Source organism: Lycorma delicatula, chromosome 9, assembly GCF_047948215.1.
Source record: "Lycorma delicatula isolate Av1 chromosome 9, ASM4794821v1, whole genome shotgun sequence".
Taxonomy (NCBI): domain Eukaryota; kingdom Metazoa; phylum Arthropoda; class Insecta; order Hemiptera; family Fulgoridae; genus Lycorma; species Lycorma delicatula.
The window spans coordinates 68,510,516-68,534,173 of record NC_134463.1 but is presented as its reverse complement, the minus strand read 5'-3'; the positions used below and the strand labels follow the sequence as shown (position 1 = coordinate 68,534,173).

Below are 23,658 nucleotides of genomic sequence, written 5' to 3'. Positions count from 1 at the left end.
TTTTTCAATTCTAGTTTTAACATCTTGAGAATTTTGCTCAAGTGTCTACCAGTTTGGTTCTCTGTTATTTAAAAATAACTAAAAAATTACACACTAAAATATTTTCTCTTGTTAATCGTAATTATCAAAGAGAATGAAACACTTATTGTATCTAAAAATATGCTTGATTTTACGCTCTCTTTTAGGTAAAAATGATCAATCATTTTCTAAATAACTTTTCGTTGCATAAAAATGATCATGCTATAAAAATTTTAAATAGAATATAATTTCAATAAGTTTTGTTTATAACATTTTTTTTAATATCATTAAGTTTTGTCCCCGTTCCAGCAAAAAAGTGATTTTGTTTCACTTTCTGGATTATTTTGATTTATATCAGAAAATTTAATGAAATAAATATTAAGGTTGTTGTATTTTTCAATACTTTCCATCATATTTGTTTTTTAGTTTAATCTTGAGTGGGGGGAAGTGTCCTCTATTTTAAAATAATGTTTTTAAGGTTGTTCGAAACAACTAACTACCGGTCGATAATAATCAAGTACCATAACACCTGATGAATGATTTCGACTTCCATGGAGAAGTCGAAGTTCTGCGTTGGCATCCCGGTCAGGCTTAGTAATTTTTATTACTTTTAAAATTAATTTCTCACATCTTTATCATAAAGAGAAGTAACTAAAATTTGGGCAGCCACATATAGTTTTTAAGAGTAGTTAGAGTAGTAATAGGCGACTATTTAAAAAAAAAAAATGCCGGCCAGTTGCAACAGTTAAAAATGTTGGTCTCTTACAGCGAAAGGTTCTGGATTCGATTTAGTATAAAGGTTAAGTATTTTTATTATTTCAGTTCTGCAATTTTATTCCAATTGCACAAGTACAAGCTCATGACGTGTTACGGAGATGTTATCCAACAAATTATATATATATATATATATATATATATATATATATATATAAACAACAAAACATTTTATCTTTTTTTTATGTATGTTGTTTTAAACTTTACGTATGTTACATAGAGTATGTCTCACGAAGAGGTGTACGCTTTTGATTTATATCACTCGCCCATTTCCCCGTCGATTCTATTGAAATTTTACAGATCTTTTAAGTAAGGTTCTAAAAATATTCTGCGAAAATTTCAATCTTCTAGCATATATAGAAATAAAATAGCGGCCTTCAAACAAAAACATCAATTTCAGATTTTTATGCGTTACAAAATAGCTGATAAAAATGATTAAAAACAGATGATGTAATGTTGAACAGCTGTTCAGATTGAATAAAACAAGCTAATAATTAGTCATGGTTATTATGACTAATTATCTAACTATTTTTAATTATTCTAATTCTAATTATCATCTCTTTTTAATTATTTTTATCAGCTATTTTGTAATGAATAAAAAATGGGGTTTATCTGAAATTGATTTTTTGTTTGTAAATAATTATGTATATATATATATATATATATATATATTTATAATTATTTACTATTTATTTAATACGATATGTTGAATATTTAGCGTGAAAAGTGCTAAACCTTACCAGTATTTGAATCCGAAACCTCATGGATGAAAAGCATATAATTAAAAAAATCTATTTCCGAGGAATGGTCTTATTTTCTATAAAACCTATATTAAAATTATTTTTAATTAATCAATCATTTTTGTTCGTTACTGCCTACTACAGACTACGCTAAGAATCGTTTTATTTCCTTTTCAACCTCTTTTTTTTCTTTCCAGTACATTCTCATTCTCTCATATTTTATTCGTTCTGCTGACCAAAACTCGATTGTTTTTTTTTTTCTCTTTGCACAATCTTCAAATCTTTTGATACTCCTGCTCCATTTCCCTGTAGTCTATTTTGTATCATTTTGTTTTGTTTTTTTTTTTCATTTCGACTACCTACTGTACCAGTTTGTATCTTTCTATTTTCTATGAATTCTTGAATTGTTTTAGCTAGATACTCAGTATGCATTCTCTTGATGTGACCATAGATTGTCTTCTTTTCCTGTGATTTTTTTATTGTCTGGTATAAATCTTTAACGATCTTAATGTGTATTCTTTCTGATCTCTATTTAGGCCTATCATCTTTCTTTTACTTCTTCGTTCTTTTAGGAGACTTTTATTGTTTAATAATATGCATTCTACTTCGTAAAGGATTTCCGATTATATTACGATGGTATAGTGACTTATTTGGCTTTTATCAAAGTGGATTTATTGATGCATCACGACAATTCGGTCGCCAATTCTATCGTTGTTAGTTTGTTTTCAGAGATTTTTTCGACAAACTTCTTAATGTTATTTTTTCCTAGATACCGAAAATTCTTTTTCTTCTTATTATGATTATTATTGCTATTATTTTTATACAAAGTTTTAAACAGAAAAAAGTTTAAGACCGTTTACAAAAGATGAAATGTTTACAGTAGATGTTCATTTCAGTTGTTTATCAATCATCATAAGGAGTAAAATTTTATATATATTAATGAAATTGAAATAAATTTATATTATTACTGTATAAAAGTAGTAAAAGAATAAGTTACTATAGAAAATCATTTATCATGGTATTGATATAAAAAAAAACCGTTTACTAACACCAGATACAATATTGTTTTGCACAATCCAAATCCAAACTGGAAGGTTAGCTTAAATATAATCAAATTTATATTTTAACCATTTTTTTTTCGTATTTTAACCATTACCCAATCTTTATAGTTATTTATGTCTGAAATAATTGTTTGCATTACATATTCTAAAAAAAATAATCTTCCAAATATAGTTGCTCAGTAATCTTCTAATTACTTTAATTAAAGACCGATTTGATAAAATTTGTGCTTTCATCAAATATAATTTCTTAGACCGTAATTAGATTAATACGATTATGAAACTTTCTTTCTTTTTTTTGTTTAGTCTTTTGTACCACCACAAGGTATTATTTCAGAGGATGATATGAATGAATGTAAATGAAGTGTAGTTTTGTACAATCTCAGGTCGACCGTTCCTGAGATGTGTGGTTAATTGAAATCCAACCAGCAAAGAACAACGGTATCCACTAGTATACCGGTTCTAGTATTAAAATGATACCGAAAACTTTCCACTGTAATTCTGGATAAATTAACTCGACATTTGCGGGTCACTTAAATATCATTAACTATGCACATTTTGCGTTACTCCTAAACGTATAAATTATATTCATTTAACATTTTTTTATAAAAATATAAAAAACTAAAATAATTTTGTCAAAAAAATACTACTTAACAAATATATATTTTTATATCCAAATTGCAACATTGTTCAGAAAATTACTAAATATAAAATATTAGAATTATTATAATTACTGCTCGAGAAAAATACCTCAGCCCACCTTTAAGAAATAAAATCACTCGTCGATTGTAATTTTAAATTTATTTTTTATAATATTTTCTACTCTAAAGAAACCGGATACAAAACGGAAGACAACCAACACTACAAGAAGAAGCTTCCGGTTGTAGTAAAGAAAAAGAGTACGTTGTCAAATTATTGATTTTCCTTTCTCTCCTTCGGCTACCCTTCCTTCCTTGTCGCAATTGTGAACCGCGATTTTGCTTTCAGCTTAGTCGGGGGTCATTTTAACTCAAACCGCTGCTGTGATGCATCGTTGTTCCTGTAGAAAAGTGACTCTACTGAGTAAATAAGTATTAGTAAATAAGAATAATGGTAATCAATGCTACTGAGCATCGATTACCATTATTTTTATTTACTAACACTATACACTGCTTTGGGCTAACTTATTATTCTATTACAAGTACTAAAAACAACAATTAAGTTTATTAATATTTTCTTTTTTTTCAAAGGGTATAAATGTTTAAAGTGTTTTAATAAATTACTTTTTATAGAAAAAGGTCTTCATAAAATTATTACAATAGAGAATATAGAAAAGATAACATAAAATAAATTTAAAGAAATAATAATTAATAAATCAATTTATACGATGACACTAAAAACTAAAATTAATATTTCTTCAATCTGTAAACTTGAATTTCTTGAATTCGGCACTAAATTAATGTTTACTAAGTTTGTGGTCGATTGTTTTTAATTTTCCGCAGGTTTAAAAATATTTAAATATAGAAAAGGATTAATAAATACATAACTTTTTTATGTTTATTTTATTTACGTGTTTTTTTTTTTTAGGTTTATTTAAATCTAATATTTGAATAGTTTGACAAAATATGTTACCCGGAAAATTTATTCTTGAAAGAAATACAAATGAAAAAGTTCTGAAAAGTATAAGAAAAGAAATCTGTAAAAATAAAGAATACTGCTAACAATGCTATTAAATCCGAAACTCTGGAATACTGAGGGTATTATTTTTTCACGTTGTGTTTTTCTAACTAATTTTCTTAAATTTTTGGTATCTGAATGACATTAGGTCGTAATCTTAAAAAACTAAAATACTAACTACTACTACTGGGCGGTAGTTGAATCCCAAGCCACTGAAGCATGCAGGATACTCAAGCTAAAGAGGGTTGTGCGGCGAGTCGGCGTATCGATGTCTCGAACACGAAATATATTCTCAAAGTTAGACACAATTATAAGGGAAATCACTTTTTCTAAATTTTCTGACTTCCTGTTCGTTTCAAACCAAAACCACCCCGGATCTCCACCGATCCGGGCCTCCGCTACATCCTGACCTTAAATCCAAAAAACATTCTAAGCGTTTTACTTCTTTTTTGGGTACGATATTTTGGGTCAAGGGTTGGGTAGGTCAGAAATGGCATGAAATGCCTAGAAACGGTAGGATTTGACCAGGCGAAGATTTTTTGGATTGGGGGTCAGGAGATAGTGGTGTCCCCGATCGGTGGAGATCCGGGAGGGTTTCCATCTGGGACGAACAGGAAGTCAGAAAAATGAGAAAAAGTGATCTCCCATAATCGTCTCTGTGAGGACTTAGAATATATTTCGTATTTGAAACATCGAACGCGTTTGGCCGCCTCACAGCCAAACGGTATTTGAAGAGCACCATCATCGTGATCTTCCGTGAGCTAAAAGGCGTAATATGTTGATGAACATATTAGCTCGTGTTTCCCACATGCTTGAACGGCTTGGAATTCAACCTCCTTCCACGAGCCACCCTCGTCCAGCTGGAGGCCATCGTCAGCATAAGCCACGATGCGGCACCCCCTGAACAGCCTGATTCAAACCCCACTACTCACAATAACTTACCAACACACTGCCCTGCGGACTACCCTTTTAGAGTATCTTCCCCAACACATAGCTGCCCATAAATTCGTTCAACCAAAGAAAAATCCGACGCCCGTCACCATACCTGCTTAGGTGGGCAATTCACCAGCTACATCATATACCTTCAAATTATGTTGTGCGAAAAAACTTTCAACTAATTCACCGCCGTCATCGGTGAAGCCGCCACAAGTGATTTGGCGTTCACATCCGAACAAAAAAAGAATCGACTGGCACCAGAGAATCGTAGGAATTTTTACCAGACCTCAAGATGACGATCAGCAGGATTTCTATATTGAAAATATGAACTTGCACCATACAGATGCAAATTCTGATCATCCACACGGACAACAACCTCTTGATCGATTGCCAACTGTCGAATGAAGTTCCTTTATACACGATGCAGCAGACATGCTAACAGATCCAAAATAAAATATTTGCCAACGAGAAAAACCATGCAGTTCACCGGTTACAATATAGGATGCTGCAACAAGACAACATCCAACCCCCGACGTATGGCGATCTCGCCAAGTTCAATCTGTGCAATGAAAGTTACCTACGCAATTAATTGCAGAATTTTAACGATTATAAATTATAATACATTATAAGAGCCCGCTTATTACGCGCTTAATATTTATTATTGACAGAGTTCTTATGGTCCTTCCGAAGATGTAAGCAGTTAACAAAGTCAGGACCTCCGATTTCTTAGGATACTCCTCTCGTTTATGACTTTCATCCACAAAGTGGAAGCACACTACCACCACATGATTACACAGTTTAGCTGTGTATCAAAACTGGCAACATTTGTACTGACGTTGAACATTAACAAATTCTTTGGCCTTACACGAAAAGAAGTCACTACCTGCTCTAAATCTGTAAAGGTTATAACCATGTATCAGTTTCTTTTCCTGTTGTATTAACTTGAGACTGATAATCGTCCCTGGACCGCTGCTCCAGGGTCTGAAACCTCCCTGGTATTCTCTTAGTTCTTTCTCGAGTTGTGAAGCGATCCTGTTGAGGATGATTCTTGAAAGAATTTTGTACATTGTGCTTAGGAGTGAAATTCCCTGCAATTGTTAAGGTCAGTTTTATCCCCAGTTTTGTGTAAGAAATGGATTAGGGTTATCGTCTATTGTTCCGGTAGTTACTCCTTCATCCAGATGTTGGAACTATTTAGCTAGGATTTCCTTGTCTTTATTGTTACGGGCCAGTTCACAGTTTTAATTTTTTATCAGTAGGGTGAGGGTTCATAATTTTGAAACTGATTTTTGAAGGTTTGTAGTTTGCTCATTCTATCTGTAGTGACCCAAGGGTGGTTGCTTGGTTCAAAAATGAAAATTTAACTTACCCACTTATTTGCTATGTGCCTCAGTACCTTAAACTAGTTTTTTTTTTTTTTAATTTTTTTATTAAAGCAGTTTATTTATGGCAACCATTTTTTGTTATGGTGTGCAAAAATATTTTTGTGATTGTATGGGTTTACAGAAAAAAATCATAACTTTTTACTTTTACGGCCATTATAGTTTTACTTTTTTTATTTTTGCATACCATTGCCATTTCTACATTGCAGTTGAAAAATAGCGGTGAGAGACCATTGCCTTGGCGCAGTCCTGTTTTTATTTCAAAAGATTCAGAGCTAACCTTCTATATTTACCTTAGACTTTGCATTTGTGAGTTTCAGGTTTATCATGTTTATGATTTTGTATGTAGTTTGAGGTGTCTTAGAATTTTTAGTAGGGATTTCCTGTGGATGGAGTCGTGCTTTTTTGAAATCAAAAATGTTATCACCATGTCTCAGTTTCTTTTTCTGTTGTGTTCCATTATTAGCTTGAGACTCATAATCTTGTTTGGACAGCTCCTCCAGGGTCTGAAACCTCCCTGGTAATCTCTTACTTCTTTCTGTGAAGCGATCATGTTGAGAATGATTCTTGAAAGAATTTTGTACATTGTGCCTAGGAATGAGATTCCCCTGCAATTGTCAGGATCTGTAGCAGATTGATGAGGGTTGTCTTCCATTGTTTCGGTAGTTACTCCTTCATCCAGAAGTTGAAAAGCTGTTGATGAAGGATTTTTATTCCTGGACGTTTCCAGATCTCTAGAGGTTTTTTTTAGCTTCATCTCACCCTGTGCTTGGCAGGCATCTTTTATTGTGGAAGGGTTAATGTTTTCTGGTGGTGTATGTGTTGAAGTTTAGGAGTTCTGTTGGTTCTTTGCAATATAAAAGTCTGTTGAAATATTTAACTGGGATTTCCTTGCTATCTTTATTGTTATGGGCCATTTCACAGTTTTTAATTCATTATTACTTATTTAGATTCTTTATTACTCAGTTTACTTATGACGACCATTTTTTTTATGGTGTGAACTCCTACTTTTGTGATAATATGGGTTTACAGAAAAAAATTAAAACTAAAATTTTACTTTTGTGAGCATTATTTGAGCAATTTCCTCAGTACCATTGCCACTTTAATAAACTGCATTACAGTACAGTTTAAAAATAGCTTCAACTGCTTGGTAATTCTTCATCTCACCCAGAGCTTGGCAGAAATCTTTTGTTATGGAAGGGTTGATGTTTTCTGGTGGTGTTTGTGTTGAGGTTTAGGAGTTCTGTTGGTTCTTTGCAATATAAAAGTTTGTTGAAATATTTAGCTAGGATTTCCTTGTTGTCTTTATTGTTATGGGGCAGTTCACAGTTTTCATTCTATTCTTTATTAGTAGGGTTGGGGGTTCATATTTTTGGAGCTGATTTTTTAAGGTATTGTAGTAGGGTCAATCCATTTGAAGTGACCCAAGGGTGGTGTCTTGGTTCAATTAAAAAAAAATTGAAATTTCCCAATTATTTTTTACATGTCTCAGGACCTTAAACTATTTTTTTTTATTTATTTTTTTTTTATTTAAGTAGTTTACTAATGAAGACCATTTTTGTTATGGTGTGCAGACCTTTTATTGTGATTGTATGGGTTTACAGAAAAAAATCATAAACCTATTGGTCCTGGAAGGATGAAACAAAAAAAATTTAATCATATTTTCTCAAGGTAAAAGACTGGTTCAGTGATTTATTTACCTATCTTTTCTTTAGAAAATTACCATTAAAGTTGAAATACTGTGTAATTTCACTTTTGGTAATTTTTTCAAGAGACTGGGATGGCATACACTTTGAATTATTTTTTTATATGCAGGTATATGTTATTAGTTTTACCATAAATAATATTAATGGTGATATACTTACCCCTGAGTTTTTACAAATTTTTGATAACTAATTATTTTTAAAGATTTCAATTTTTGACTTCATATAACTTTGATGGGACTGATGATAAAAATAAAAATGTTTCTTGTGTATTATACTAATAAAAAAGTTAATACTCTCAAAAATTATGAAAAACCTGTTAAAAGCGATATCATTTTGACTCGCTAATAAATAAGTGCTCCAAGGGGGTTTCTTGTTTTCTTGCTCTTTAATATTTTTATACTTATTGTTGAAATAGACTTGTTTGAACCATTCAACTGCACTGTTCATGTTATAACAGGCGCTTGAATTCATAACCCTTTGTTATGATAATTTTACTGATGGTATATTATCTACTAACTAATCATTTTATAAAATGTCCTGGTAAATATTTTAATTAAAGAAGTTGTTATAATTAACTATACAATTTTTCTGAGCCATTTGAGTCATTTAAGGATTATGGAGTTTGTTAGAACTTTGTTGGCAAGTCTTCTTTTTTTTCTGTTTAGCCTCCAAAACCACTCCATACTTCAGAGAATGAATGAGAATGATGCGTATGAATGTAAATGAAGTGTAGTCTTGTACACTTCATTGTACACGTCGGTAAGAGTCTGCAGACGGCGAAGTCAACAAACTACGTTTACAGTTCTAAACATGACAAAACCTAAAAGTGAAATGAAAATGGTAAAAACATAAGCATGAAAACATTATATTTCAGTTCAATTAGATTTCTAATAAAGAATTTTTTCAAAAAATACCTCAAATTTTGTTAGACTTTATTTTTCAGTTTTATGAACCACAGGACTCGAATATGTCATTTTATTCATTCTTTTAATGTGACTACAAATCATGCCGCTAGATAGCAGTACTTGACGGTACTACGTAGTGTACAAAAACTTGATAATGTACTTGAAATAATAAAATTTAAAGAAAAATATATTAAAAGGAATATATATACTATACAATATAAATAAATAATATATAATAAATATACTAAGGGAATCACACAATGGGATATTAATTTTACAGTCTGGAGTTCCATCAGACAAGAGGTAAAAATGATCCAGATTTTTTTTAAATTTCATGCAAATCAAACTAAAATTATTATTACTACTGAAAATTACAGACATTTATTGGTCAAGTAAGTCAAACAGGACCCTAACTTTTTTTTCCATTTTGGCTGAGGCTCAAAGCCATCCACAAAAAAAAAATGTGCTCAAGATGATAGCTTACTATTGATTACCTTCTAAAGAGTAATAGATGATTTCTTTTATACCATGACAAAAAAAACTCCAATCCAGTTTTATTTTGTTGTTCCTGGGATAAAAATTTTTTTTTCGTATTTTGAAGCCAAGGGCAAAACCAAAATTAATGAAGTAAACATTGTTATATTTGGTGGCCTCTATCAATAGAGAAATATTTCTACAACCTTTAAAAACACTGTAGAAATTGATTTCTAAAACCTTTCACTAAATTCATTAACTAAAATTGATTTCCAAAAGTTTTCCATTTTGTATTTTATAACTGATTTAAGTAATATTAATAAAAGTCTGTCTAGGGTAAAGCCAGCAAAGTTGTACAGCCTTTGCCAGCTTCTTTCTAATAAAAATGACTTTACTGCTAAAATTTTATAGACAAATGAACTAAATATAAATCTTTCTCCCAACTTTTTAAATAAAAAGAGAACTTAAAACTTGTACAAGTAAGAAAAGTATTAATTGCATGTACTAGTAACAAAATAAAAAATAAACAGTTGTAATCCTATAATCCTTATTACAATATAGTTTCTTTCTGCGGCTGTGGGAAATAAAACCTGCTAATTTATTGAAGAACATAGAACAGGTAGGTGAAAATCAAAACTTAACAAAATAAAATTTTTAACAAATAATATTTCTGCTATTAAAATATTATGAAAATTAGTTGTATAAATTTCAAAATATAATAATGAGAAGAATCTGATTTATTTTCTTAGAAAAAGTAACATTTTTTAAGGAACTCAGAAAAATTGGTAACTATACAAAATTATTCTTATTGAAGTCGTCACTATCTATTGAGATAGCATTCCAACAGACTTCCAGAATTTTGTTATTATTTTTTTAAACCAAAACTACAGTGAAATTCCAGCATTTCAAAAAATTTGTAATATTCTGACTATATGCAAGATAAAGTATCATTAAATGAAATAAAACCTCATGTCCTTAAAAATAAATAAAATTCCTAAAAATAATATTGCAACAAAAAAAAGAAATTAATTTGGTAGATAAACATTAAAATTAATACTCAAAATTATAATTTTAAATTAGCAAGATTTAACCTATTCACTGCCAAATCCGAATTATTACATTAAACTATGTTGTCTTGGTGGACCAAACTCATATATACAAGATTTCAACTTCAAATCTGCTGTGCCATTCCTGGATATATTCATATTATTTATAAATGTACTGAATACGTGCATAGTAGTGTTGCCAATATTATTTTCATGTTAAATTAAAACGACACATGTCCAAATGACACATGACATGACAGTCTGAATGACACATGAACTGCCCAAATATTTTACAAAAATACAAAATCAAGTAAACGTTGAACGGATGTTCTACCTTGTGCTATCCTTCATACTGTAGCCATTACATTTACTCTTTACAATGTGTTATGTTTAGAATCGTTTTATAGTTGTTACTATTAGAATTTATTGCAAACGAAACAAATATTTATTACACGAGAATTTCTTCTGAAATCACACTAACTCTAAATTCAAGATTCAAGCAGTGGACAAATCTAACTGCTAATGAATTGTATGTTTTTTTGACCCTAACTATGCTGATGACAAGAACAAAAAAAAAAACTTAAAATAAATGAACACTGGTCTACAAACCATCTGAATTCAACAGGAATATTTCCACAAACAATGTCACGTATAGGTATGTATATATTTTGAGTATGATTCATTTTTCAAGCATAGAAAATACCCTAATGAAAACCCGGCACAGCCAGATGGTTTGGATTTTAAGAACCTGGCAGTGAAAGGGTTAAATTTGAGTAGTACAAAATTCCATAAAAAATTAAAGTTGCATTCTTTTTCCATAATTTTATGTACAATTTATTTACATCACTATTATGAATAAATACATTTTCTGGCATAAAGAAATATCCATGTATTTGAGTAATAAAAAAATGAAATATAGACTTGTGTTTTCTATTCAGACTGGCAACACTGACTTATCCATATCCTCATATAATCTATGCACTCAAAATAATAGTAGTTAACAGTTTAATCCTCACATACCACAACACAAAGTTAATTTAAAGCTAGTGTGTTATATATGAGGGTGGGCTGAGAAGTTTCTGGCCTGCACATAGATGGCACCAACAGGTCTAATTTCTTACTGGCATTCTGCAGTACTATCCTTCACTAGCTTGTATACCAGATTTCAAGTTAGTAGCTCTGTTAGTTTAGGTTTAACAAAGTAAAAAAAAAACGATCACATCTAGCGAAAAAAAAAATCTTTTTCATCATGACGGTGCAAAGCACATTCGTCGATCATTGTAATGATTAAAATCAATGAACTGAAGTTCCAATTGCTTTCCCAACTGCCTTATTTGACAGATTTAGCACCCTACTATCACCTACTTCCTAACCTCAAAAAATGGCTTGGTGTACAATTTAAGAGCAACAAGTAAGTTATTGATGCTTGTTATGAATGGATATTTTGAGGAGCTCAATGAGTCGCATTGTAAAGTTGGTAGAACTGCATTATGGCACAGTTATGAAACTGTATTAGTTTTTGTGTAAATTATATTGAAAAATATAATGTTAGACCAGAACGTTGTTAGTCTGGAAACTTTTACACCCTCTTACACCAAGCAAAAAATATGAGCAATGACACATTTTCTTCATTGAGATTGGGTGAAACTTGCAGACATTCAAAGAATAGAGTAGAGAACTCATATAGAGATTGTAGCCAAATCATGATCTACAAGTGTATACTGTCTTAAAACAGTGAATCACAACATACACAGACTCTGTCTGTTTATGAACAATAGACAAGTCAATGTTGCCAAGAAATAAACATTTCCCATAACATTAATAAATAAATGTTAACTCTAGTACCAGCACAATTTTAAGCAACTGTTTCAGAAAACATTACATACATTACTGTCTTTAATTTTGTTAATAAGATATAAACTCATAATATTTTTAATCTATTATACAAATTGACAACTGTTTTTTTTAAGAATATTTATTTAATATAATCTTGTTGCCGCTATTTGATAATTTGACTTCATACTTACAATATTTGTTGTATATAAGTTCTTATGTGTGAAATATATATACTACAGTATATATATATATATATATATATATAAATTGTGAGTATGCATAAATCATTTTTTTATAACATATACAGTGTTCATTTTTGTTATTAATATCTTTTAATCTTCAAAATAAAAGATAGATCAACAACTGATTAAGAATAAATAAATTTCTTCAAAGTTCAAGTTTTAGGTTTAAATAGTTTGGTTTTGTATTTTTTACATATTATATACAAAATATGTATGTAGTATACAAAATATGTCATGTAATAAAAAGTATAAAATGAAAAAAAATGACTATTTCATATAATAATATGCTTCTTTTAAGATTGTTCTATGTATAAAAAGTTTTTCAAAAAATCCTTCTAATATGTTTTCCTAAAAATTTTAAAAGCAATATTTATAAATACTTTAAGCCAAATTATATAATTTTTTTTTTTAATATTTCAGGGTATGGGAAAAATACTTTACAGACAAAATTTTTTCTTAAAAAATGCTTTTCTGAAAAAAATAGTATATAATAATTGCAGATTAATGAAAATTTCAAATATAAAAGAAAGATTTTTAAAAACCATACAAATAAATAATGTAACCTGTCGATGAAGAGCATTTTAACTGGTTCTAGGACTAATTTACACTTTTACTAATCTCATATACAATGAATTAGTGAATTTCTACTGTTAACATCTTTTACAAGTAATATTTACATAAAAAAGACAAAATCTTTCTAAAAAAATATTTAATATATAAAAACAATACTTAATTAAGAACAATTTTTTTTTTATTAAAAAAAAGTCATCAGTAGAATTTCTCAAATAGTAAGAAAAAAACTAAAGCAATTCCAACACTGCTTCAGTCTAGTGTTCTCAAACATAAATTCTTAAAATACAAAGAAACTTTTACACCATTGCAAAATTAACTTTTTTGTTAATAAATTATAAAATTTTATACATGTAACACTGCTTTTACATTGTTATACGACAAAAAGCTGACTTTTTTGTAAAATAATAAACTTCTTTTAACATTAGTAAAATCAGCTATTCATTTTTTATACATTGAGATCATGATTCAATTTCAATGATGAAAATAAATAAAATGTAATAAAAATTAAATAAAACTATTAATAAAAATTGAATTCAATAAATGATATTTTTATAAATATATAATTACAAAATCATAAGTTAAATAAATATTTTTTATTAAAAAATTCTCTTAAAAATGTTCCCTTCAATTCATACATAATTATTTATGTTATAAACCAAGGAATAATAATTATGAGTTGACCAGTTGATAAGAAATTATCAATTAAAAATAAATAAAAATAAAGTAAAAAATAAATAGTTTTAATCGAATGGACTTTTTTTACTTTAGTTTGCAACAACTTCTTGAATGGTATTTCCAGCGAGTGAATCCTGAGTCGGTAAAGGCACACCATCAACACACTTCCATAAACCATATGTTTTGCCGACTGTTGTTTGCCAAAGCCTGAGTGTACCATCTTCAGAACCAGATGCATAAAGTTCACCATCCGGTGAAAAACGTACACAATGAACTGGACCAAAATGTCCTTTAAATGATTCTAAAACAATAAAAAAAAAAAAATTGTTATTAATTTCATAATGGATTTTTTAAAAACAATAAAATTTTTGACTACCTTTTTATGCATGTTAAGAGTAAAAAGATAGTTCGTGACTGGACAGTTAAGTCATACAAGTTTTTAATCAACATATTTTTAATCTAGATTTAACCAACATATTAGTGAATACACTTGCTCTCCCGCACACCACACTGAACATTTAAATATTTTAAGATTATATAACTTAAGGTAGGAATTCTAATATGAATACATTTCAAATTACTATTTGATGAATTTTTATAAAAATATGAATTTTTCAATCCTGACAAATCAAAAGATTTTACCCTACAATAGACCATAATTTATTTATTTCAAATCTATATTATTTGCTAGGAGAATTTGATAATGTATACTTAAAAATTTATTCATACTTGATAGTCATTTTAAATAATTTCCACCAATTTTTCAATTATATAAAGCAGATTATTTATAGTCAAAACATTGAAAAGGTATGTAAATGTGCATATATATAAACACAAGAAAGCTAAAAATTTTAACTGTCTCCTAACTATATAACAACTCAAGAACTAAGAATAAAGTTGTTTGTAGTGTTGAATAACTAACCACCTTGGTATAATATCTCAGTTGGCTGTACTTATTCTATATCTTAAATTCACTGGTTCATGTTTCTAATAAATAAATAAATAAATCATCATTGTTAAGTTCATGGTTAAATATAATTTAATATGTCATAATGATCATTACATCTTTAATATTTATTTTAAGTTTTATAATATATGAATATAACATTGTCGACGAAGATATGAGTTGATGAGAGTGTATAATGACAGAATGAAAAGTAAATCTAGACTGAACAATTATTAGAAATAATAATTAGAAAAATAATAAATAAAAAATATCAGTGGTAAAATAGACTAGATGAATATAAACAAATTTATTAATTTTACAAATGAATAAGAACAAGGCCCTGAGGTAGATAATCCCCACGTCCGGAACACAACATCTATGTTCCACGTCCAGGGCGGCAACAGCTGTACTTACGTACATTACATATATCTGGCTAACGGGGTTCCGAGTATTGTTCTTGGTAATGTTCATTTTCGGCCGAATTACATCAACAGGCCGAGTTTAAGGACTGAGTTTCGCGGCCACCTGCAGTTACGACTTTATTAACGATTAAGGACATGGATTGATACCACCATTAGAGCTGGCGATGTGGCGGCCACGGTCGAAGTTATTTGCAGGTATAACGGAGGCCTTTCGTTGTCCACATGCCCCCCGCGATGGCAAGCATGTAGTTAAGGTGCCCATGTTTTTCGGGGCATGGGAGCCCTAAAAACCTCGGTGTGTAGGGGCCTGGAGTCAGTGCAGAGACTACGCATCCGCTCTCTGCCAAGACATATGCCGGTTCCACCGGAGTACCGGAACGGACCTCCAGGGTTAGTAGCCCTGGAGTGGGAGTGTACCCTGGCAGCTAGCCTTACTACAGAAGGGATCAACAATCATGCAAACTGATCAAAAAACAAACGTGGCAGAGGGTTCACGTAAACACCCTCGTCTAGAACCGGCCTTTTCGCCTGAGGCAAAACGGAGAAAGAGTATGGAGTTCAAGAAAATTGAAGGTGAGGCTAGAAAAAGCTTACAAAAAAGCTTTTTTTAAGAATAGTAATGTTCCGAAGCCTAAGTATCAGGTCATTACAAAGGAGGATGGTAATTTCTCGAGGGTGAGTCCTTTTCTCATTGCTCGGGAGATAACTAAATGCGCTGGAGGCCCTGTGAAAGAAATAAGAAAAACCTTTAATGGACTTCATGTGGAGACTGTGAATGATGCACAGTCTCAGAAGATCCTAGAGCTCCAAAATATAGGAGATTTTGCTGTACGCATCGATCCCCACAGCACGCTCAACACATCAAGGGGTGTTGTGGTCTGTCAGGATCTTATTAACTGCATGGAGCAGGAAATTGTGGAAGAATTAGCACCGCAAGGAGTACTAGAGTGTCGGAGGTTGAACATGAGAAGGAATGGCGAAGTCCTACCTTCAGCCTCTCATGTACTTACTTTTAACCGGCCAACTTTGCCGGAGGCAGATTGGATGAGCTTCACAGCTAGAACGATACTCCCTGAAACAACTGGAGTTATCGGAGACGATGTCGACGCCATAACAAATGTAATAATTGAGTCAGCATCGAGATATATTCCCAAAACATCTGGGAAACATACGAAGCGACCCATTCCATGGTGGAACGATGAAATTAGTGAAGCTGTTAAAAGAGAGAAAAAAGGATATAACGCCTTTAAGAAACGTCCTACAACAGAGAATCTCATTGCCTTTAAGAAATACAGGGCGTATGCAAAACGTCTCATGATAGATTCTAAGAAACGATCCTGGCAGCAATACGTGTCATCCACTGACAAAAGTACTACTGCATCAGACGTTTGGAGGAAAGTGAAGGCGATTTGTGGGCGTAAAAACTTTGCTCCCATAACTAGTCTTCAAGATGAAGATGAAATTAAAGACACTCCAAACGAAATCGCAGAGCTATTATCCAATCACTTCGAGAAGGCCAGCAAAACGGCCAACTATGAAGAAGGTTTTCGGACTAAAATGGATCAACTTGAAGGTCTACTAAACTTCAAAACTGAGTATAATTACTCACATAATGTACCTTTTAAAATGGAAGAATTCGTGAAAGCATTGGAGAAAGTAGGCAACACACCTGCTGGTCCGGATGAAATCCACTATAATATGATCAGGCAGCTGAATACCACTGCAAAGTGTAGATTATTAGAACTATATAATAAAATATGGCGGGATAGAACGTACCCGCAGCAGTGGAAAAAAGCTCATGTTGTTCCAGTACCAAAGAAAAATAAAAATTTAACAGACCCCAATAGCTACCGTCCTATTTCTCTGACGTGTGCTATGGGGAAAATATTGGAAAAAATGATTAATAATCGACTCGTCTGGGTTTTGGAAAAAGAAAACCTGGTATCACCGTATCAAGCAGGTTTTCGGCAATACCATTCTACCACTGATCAAATGATCAGCTTAGAGGACATTATATATAACAGCTTTATTAAAAGGAAACATTGTGTCGGAGTCTTCCTTGATCTTCAGAAGGCTTTTGATATGACCTGGCGTCATGGTATAATGCTCCAGATATACGAATGGGGCATTCGTGGCAATCTGCCTATACTGCTCAGCAACTACATGAATGACCGTACCTTCCAAGTACGCGTCAACAATGAATATTCATGTGAAAGAATCTTGGAAAATGGCATACCGCAAGGTTCGCCGTTGAGCGGTACCTTGTTTACCATTGCCATTAATAAATTGATATTATCCATTCCAGTAGAAATCAGCAAAAGCGTCCATGTTGATGATCTGGCAATCGTATATGCCAGCAACAAGACTGCTATGGTGAGGTACAAATTGCAACGAGCGATCAATGCTCTAAATGAAGTGCAAGGAATACTGGATTCCAATTCTCACCAGAAAAAAACGTACTGTGTACACTTTTGTAGGAAGAGAATTCCTCATCAAAGTCCTGCGTTGACAATTGATGATAATCCAATACAATATAAAGACAGCGTAAGGTATTTAGGACTAGTATTGGATAAATCCCTTACATGGGGATTACATATACAGGACTTGAGTGATAGATGCAAAAGAGCCCTAAACATTATAAAATGTTTATCGAACTTAAATTGGGGCTCAGAAAAAGATACATTATTGAGATTGTATAAAGCATTGGTTCAATCTAAACTAGACTACGGATGTATCGTATATTCATCCGCTAGAAAGTCGCACTTAAGAAAGTTAGACGTAGTTCATAATAGCGGAATAAGATACGCAACAGGTGCTTTCCGCACAAGTCCGGCGGCTAGTCTGATGTCTGAAGCCGGAATAATGCCACTACATTATAGAAGAGAGATCCTCTTGTTAAGATATGCAGCAAATATATGGGCTTTCCCTGCTCATATAAATAATAAATTGTTTACGAATCATCCCATGGCTGCATTATACGAACGTCATGCTACCTATTCCAGACCAGCCGAAATTAGGTACCACGAATTGAGAAGGAAATACGAAATTGCTATTCCAGACACATTAACAATTTCTACTAGAGAAATACTGCCATGGCTCTTCCCAGTGGTAAATACAAGGTTGGATCTCTCTCAGGAAGAAATAAAAAAGAAACCAGCAGTGATCATCTAACAGGAATTTTTGGCAACCGTCAGTAGTTACGAAGAACATATTAGAATTTATACTGACGGTTCTAAAACTGAACATGGTGTTGGATGCTCCATATATGTAAATGGAGAAACCCCTTTTGGAAACTGCCAGATATGGCCAGTGTCTACACGGCAGAACATTGCAATTCAGCAAGCTCTTCGCTACACTGAACACTATTGCGAAGAGAGAGTGCTAATATGTTCCGATTCTTTAAGTGCACTTGTTGCAATTCGGAACAAGAACATTAAGGATGTCCTAATTGCAAACATCCTGTGTCAGTTTTATAAGTTCTAAATCAACGAGGACAGCGATGCGTATTTGTATGGACTCCAGGGCATGCTGGTATTACAGGTAATGAAATCGCAGATGAAGCTGCCAGAAAAGCAACAGTCTGCGATGATTTGGATGCATTTCCTGTAAGAGTGGCAGATGTTAAAAACCGTCTAACTAATATAGTAAGAAGTAAATGGAGTACTGATTGGAGGAGTTTAAATACAAAATTAAACTCAGTGAAAACTTCTCCATATAAATGGAAAAGCGACATAAAGTTGACTCGCCGTGAACAAGTAGCTGTGACCAGACTTAGAATCGGTCACACGCGATTAACAAATTCATATTTGTTAACCGGCGAAGAGAGACCAATGTGCGTTGTTTGTAATAAAACACTGACAATCAAGCATCTAATAGAAGAGTGTACAATATATAAGGACCTCAGAAAGAGGTTCCGTCTAAGAAATGACATTACTGCTGATCTGGATAATGGAAATGAAGAAAAGATAGTTGCACTTTTACACGCCAGTGGACTTCTTGGAAGTCTGTAAAAGTGAAAAATTTAAAGCTGTGATAAAAGAATCTCTAAGAGGTATTTCATTTAAATATGGAAGTCTCGAAGCGTGGCACGTGTAGTGACGGGCCTCTTACCTAGGCCACCCTGGCTCGTCTGCATTCTAGAACAGTGAGTCGGGGTATTCCGATGATGGCATGGGGGACCATCAAGGGTGGATTGAGGGCGTGAGGCTATGGGTGTGCGCGGTGCATGTCTGTAGCCTGTTTATAAGGAGAAGTCAACTGCCACAGCCCCCTGGCACGACTAATATACTGCTTCACGGCGGTTCTTGTCGCCTTGAGGGTGCTTAAACAAACTACAAACGAGACAGGTAGAAGAAGGAAATGGTATTGTAGATATATAATTTTATTTTCATGTTCATTGAGAATTTTATCTCAATTTTAACCCGTAAGTGTTGTGTTTGTCTTTGTTGTTTTTTTGTCTTAATGTATTTTGTGCTTTTAAATAAAATGTAAGGGCCCTTTACACCCTTACATATGACGATCCAGATGGTGATACTAATTTCTTTTAAAGAATGTGACGAGGGCTAATGACCCTAAGCAGTCGATGCCCGTAAAAATCAAAAAATAAAATAAAAAATAAGAACAAGACAGTTTATGTATCTATAATTAATAAGAAGAAAAGGAGAAATGAATCTTAACATGCAGATTGCCACACTCATTCCCAAGTAAAGTGTAATTATATATTCTCAGAAAGTAGTAATAGCCGTTCTATGTTTCCTAGCATAAAGCTTCATTTTTTGTTTTTAGTTTGAGTACAATATTAAATTGTATTGTTACAGTTTATGATACAATTTCCTCTTAATCAATTTTTTAATAAAATTTTTAAATCTCAAGTAGAAATAATTAAGTAAATGTGTAAAGATGAAAACTAAACCAGTACAGTGAAATTATATGGTACAGAGAGGATAACTGTCAATAATATTAAGCATGATGCTGACAAAACTGATTGGTGTCTAAAAGGGAATTACAGATGATGATATAAAAAGAACACAGATGAATAAGACCAACAAAATATTTTTATCACTCTGGTAATAAAATAAGGTAATATTACAATTTTAAATATATCTTCACTTACCAGTCTCTTTATAATTTTGCCCAAATTGGAGTTTGTATGCTTAAAATACAATCAATGGCTACAATATATCAAACGTAATAAAAACCATTTATTTGTTTTGAAATTTAAAAGATTACTCAATAAAGTAGTTTTAATATAAATTAGTACTTGATAGAACAGAAGACTTTCATGTAACTTAATAGATCAAATAATGAACATGAAGGTGGGTTACATTTTTATACAAAATTTATTTTAATACAACATAACTAAATACTATCTTCTCAATCCTAATAGAAGTACATTACATTTGTCCTGCAAACCTTATCATATCTGATTCTTTCATTTGTAATTAAAGTTTCTAACTGAATACAATAGTAATATGTTTGCTGAAAATATTTAATGTAGAAGAAAAATGCATAAATCAAGTAATTAAAAAAATATATGCATATCTTTCTTGGAAAATATGAGGGACATTCAGTAATTAACAAGACAAATTGATGTAAAGAAAAAACAGCTTATTCAATGACAATGAAACATTTTGAGGGTCAAGTTGGCAACCTTGAGAACACATTTAATCAGCTGGGCAATCATAATTAATCCAAACATAACCTCTTCTGTTGATTTCAGAATGTCAGCTCCACTTGAAACATGTAGGCTGGAAGAGCAACATTCAGTGATAAGATTTTTGCTATCAGAAGATGTGAAACCGGCAGAAATTTACTGAAGAATTTTAAACAGTATGGTGAAAAGTTTTTTAAATCACAGTAACAAGTGTAAGTGGATGGAACAGTTTAATTCAGCCAGAACAAGTGTGACTGATCTCCATCAATCTGGAAGACCAGTTGAAGTTTCGACTACTGCACTGCAAAATCACATAAATGATCTTATTCATGAGGTCAGGGAATTAAAAATTTCCCAAATTGCTAGTTTGTATAATATTAGTGTTGGAACCATGTATTCAATAATTCATGACATGCTGAATTATCATAAAACATGTTCGAGATGGGTTCCAAGACAGTTGACTCAACCCCATAAAGACACCCAATTCGCATATGTTCTGAGCTCAAAGAATGGTTTGAAACGAAAGGTAATGAACCTATGATGAAACTGATGAAATATGGATATACTATTTTGAGCCCAAATCCAAACAGCAAAATCTTGTGGGAAAACATCCAGATTCACCATCAAAAAAAAAAAATTCAAAACTCACGCATCAGCCAGTAATGATGTTGACAGTTTTCTGGGACTCGCAAGGCCCAATTTTTAATGACTATTTAGAACAACGTACCGTAAACAGTGAGTACTATGCTAACATACTCCAACAAAAAGTGAGACCTGCAATAAGGCAAAAATGTCAAAATTTTAAGATGCTCCATCCATCCATTCATTCATTTCATTTGTTCGGCCTGCTCAAAGACTTTTTACATGGCAAGAAGTTTGACGACGACAACAGTCAAAAAAGTGGTACACAAATGGTTAAAACAGCCAGGTAGACTTCTATGCTGCAGAAACGAGAAAACAGCGAGATAAGTGTCTAAATGTTGTTGGAGACTACGTTGTAAAGCAATGTAAGTTTCATTGTCATTGAATAAATCATTTTTCTCTACATCAATTTGTCTCATTAATTACTGAACATCCCTAATGGTTAGAATAGTTACATAAATGGTGATTATGACAAAAACTGAGTATCTGGTTTTCTGCAAATCTTTGTTTTAGGCTCCAACTAATTCACCTAAACCAAAAAAACGTATGTATGTTCATAAGTATGAACATTTGTGAGTCACACTGCTTTTGTTCTTATATCTCAGAATTGACCAAACCAATTTTCTTACATTAGACTCAAATATTTCTACATATAGGGCACTGATCATATTAATCTTTTTTTCAAAATTCCTAATAGATGGGAATGGGGGATGATATTGTGAAAAACCAATTTTGATTTTTTCAGTGGTATAAAACAACTTGCCTATTTCATTTCCAGTAGCATAATCAAATTTATACATTTTTAAGTCTTCACCGCCACAAACAAAAATAGTTCTGTCAGGATGGAGTGATGCAGAGTTGGTTCTGGTAGGAACTTTAACCTCTCTTAGTTTCTCTAGCCTAGAAAAAAAAAGAAAAAAGAGAATCAATAAACTGTAACTCTTTTCTAATGATCTTTTATAAATTAATAAATTAGTTTCATTCTTAAATTTAAAATACAAATTAAAGTTAATGAATTCATAGACAGATATTTTTTAGACTGGCAATAAATCTCATCAGCTAGCTGTACTTTTATAACAAGTACTAAAATAATATAATTAAATTACATAAAAAAATTTGACAAAGTAAAAATGGCTTTTTTATTTTTGGCTTCCTTAAAATATACGAGAGTCATACAATAAGTACTTAGAAAAAGACAGAAAAACAAATTATTTTGTGTATATTTCTTTTCATTTTTCAAAGTAATCTCCGTTTAACTCTATATACTTTTCCAACTTATTTAGGCTATCCAAAAAGTAGGATTTCAGAAGGTCCTCAAAATAAGCATCTGTTTGGGCGATGACCTCCTTGTTTGATGTGAACCGTTGCCCTCCAAGCGATGTTTTCAAGTTTGTAAATAAAAAAAAAAATCGCTGGAGACCAAATCCAGTGAATACAGTGGATGTTGTAATAATTTGAACTTTAATTCCATAATTTTGGCCATCAAAACTGTGCAGGTGTGTACCCATGTATTGTCTTGATGGAAAAGGATCTTTTTCTTTTTCAAATGAGGACATTTTTTCTTGATTTCTTCACTTAACCAGTGCAATAACAACGCATAATTCTCTCCAGTTATTGTTTGTCCTTTTTCCAAGTAATCGATGTAGAGGATACTGCATACATCCCACAAAACTGCGGCCATCACCTTGCCGGCCGATTTCACCTTCTTCGGAAGTGAAGTGATTTTTTGTTTTCTTCTTTACTAAGCCACTGATTTAGTAAGGTAGTGTTATACTACAGTACACTAAGCTACCTGAAATGAAGGTATTAGTTCTACAAGAGATACTTTCATTCTATCACAAGAACTAGTCATATGTGAATATCATTACTATTAGAAAAATTACCAAGTTATGATGGGAGTATATTTGGAATTAAAGCAGATTAACTGTAAATTCTTTCAGGATGTTTGCACTTCACGCAAGAACAAACCATTTT

The 23,658-nt window shown here is 31.9% G+C and overlaps 1 protein-coding gene across 1 annotated transcript in view; it reads right to left on the bottom strand.

Moving 5' to 3' along the window:
• Positions 1-10,448: 10,448 nt before the first annotated feature.
• Positions 10,449-23,658, bottom strand: part of wmd (serine-threonine kinase receptor-associated protein wmd) — a 34,600-nt gene continuing 21,390 nt past the window's right edge. The window contains exons 6-7 of the mRNA XM_075374490.1: positions 22,448-22,584; positions 10,449-14,322 (exon numbers count right to left, since the gene is read on the bottom strand). Coding sequence (XP_075230605.1) covers positions 14,111-14,322; positions 22,448-22,584 — 349 coding nt within the window. The 3' untranslated portion in view covers positions 10,449-14,110. The remainder of the gene's footprint in view (positions 14,323-22,447; positions 22,585-23,658) is intronic.